Raw genomic sequence first — 1,860 nt, 5'->3', positions numbered from 1 at the left:
TAATGCGCTGAAACTTTGCAGAGTTACTAAAGTAAAGGTGTTCTTTCCATTGCTGGTGTACACCCTTTTAATAAGTCTATTATATGCCGTTTTCCGCTTATGACGTCGAACTCGTGATTTCAATGTTATTCAGAAATGTACAAAGGCTTAAAACAAGAAAAGAAATCGGAAAGGTTTTAAGCCTTTGTACATTTCTAAATGAAATTTAAAGCATGAGTTCGACGTCAATAGCGGAAAACGGCATATGTTAGACTTATTAAAAGGGTGTATACGTTTTTCTTTTCAAAAGGGTCTACATGGAGACGGCACGCACACTCTCGCGAGAAAAACGGCCGTCTTCCACGTGCAAGCCATGCTGCACTTTATCTTTTTAATCGTGTAGAGGAATCAATGATAGAGGAATCATTGATAGAGCTGATGAGAGAATTAGATAGAATATTTTAAACATTGTCGTTTGACGCTCTGCCGGTCAGAAAATCTTCTGCCGCTGATTCCACGCATGCGCGATATCCCTCTCTGTGATATGCGGTAAAGAGGGACGAAGTAAAAAACTGATTGAGAGTCAAGGTACTGGGGAAACCCAAGCAAAGCTTGTTAGAAATCTTTGAGAGAATTCCGCAGTTTGTGTGACAACATTCGCAACAGCAAAACGTGAGGCGATCGACCTCCTTTGTGCTCAGAACAGGACTTGGACCCCAATCTTTTGTTTTCAGGTCTTCTCCGTGTTCCTCCCACGTTGCAGCAAGTCCCTCTGGATACCTTTCTCCTTCGCTGGGATGACGAGGAGTTATGATCATGACTTCACCGGTACCATTCTTAGAGAAACTGCCATCCTCCTCTTTCTTGAAATACTGCACCAAAAATCGGAAATGTCTTGGCTTTCCTTTTTTCGGTGGAACGTCTACAAACTCTTTACGCATTTGTTCCTTCACGTCTCGGCCACCAAAACCCACGAACTCGCAATGCAACTGCTCCCTCGCTAGATCCAACGATTTTAATATATTTTTCGAATAATCCGCATCGTTGGAAATGAAGCTTCCATCAACAATGAGGATCTTTTTTAACCTTCTCTTCAGAAGATACAGCAAACCATATTTCTCCAAGCGACCTCCATCACTAAGCGACAAAATCGCCGGAGGATTGGGTCCAACGTTATTGACTTGAAAGACCTCGCGTAAAAATCTAACGTGGTACATATGAACATGGCACCATCTAGTTGGGAAGAAATAAAGGGAAATACGATAGATTAAAATGAATGGCATACTATTACTGTAAGTGCTTCGCCCCGTTCGCTTCTTTTTCGATTGAATCAAAAAGTATATTGACCATTGCTTCTTCCACAAAAAGTTTGCTTAAGTCCTTTAACCAAACAGAAGCAGAGGCAAAAAATCGATGGCGAAGTCAATCCCAGTAACTTTCATTTCTTTGTTTCAAGCTCTTATTGCATCAAAAAGAGACTGAGTTCCTGGCTAACTATTCTCTTACCTTACAAACGGGTCATACCAGGGAGCTGGATTTCCCCCGGTCGGCATTATAGCGATGGTAAGAAATACCACAGAATACGCAACAAAAACAACCACAGCATAAAACTCCTCATCTTTAGTCTTCCAGTCTCTCAAAGCAAGGATGGCTAGGAACATTATAGGGAAGGCTACGATACTCTGGATAAGTATCGCCATCATCTGCATGAAGAAAAAAAAAGACACTTTGAGGAGGTTGTTAGAAAAAGATCTCATAATCACCAGCTATAATTTATGTTTGGATTGTCTCGTCGATGAAATGAAAGAAAAGGAAAGGAAAGGAAAGGAAAGAAAAGGAAGAAGAAGTTTATTTAAATTAAGTGTCCAATCTTCTGGCGCT

General features: G+C 40.9%; 1 protein-coding gene across 2 annotated transcripts in view; it reads right to left on the bottom strand.

Moving 5' to 3' along the window:
* Positions 1-305: 305 nt before the first annotated feature.
* The window catches only part of LOC138000147 (uncharacterized), a 7,055-nt gene continuing 5,500 nt past the window's right edge, over positions 306-1,860 (bottom strand). For both annotated transcript variants that reach the window (XM_068846344.1, XM_068846345.1), the window contains exons 4-5: positions 1,486-1,682; positions 306-1,212 (exon numbers count right to left, since the gene is read on the bottom strand). In XM_068846344.1, coding sequence (XP_068702445.1) covers positions 441-1,212; positions 1,486-1,682 — 969 coding nt within the window. In that variant the 3' untranslated portion in view covers positions 306-440. The remainder of the gene's footprint in view (positions 1,213-1,485; positions 1,683-1,860) is intronic.

This window comes from Montipora foliosa, chromosome 4 (genome assembly GCF_036669935.1).
Source record: "Montipora foliosa isolate CH-2021 chromosome 4, ASM3666993v2, whole genome shotgun sequence".
Classification (NCBI taxonomy): domain Eukaryota; kingdom Metazoa; phylum Cnidaria; class Anthozoa; order Scleractinia; family Acroporidae; genus Montipora; species Montipora foliosa.
The sequence above is the reverse complement of the archived record's forward strand: the minus strand, read 5'-3'. Positions and strand labels throughout refer to the sequence as shown.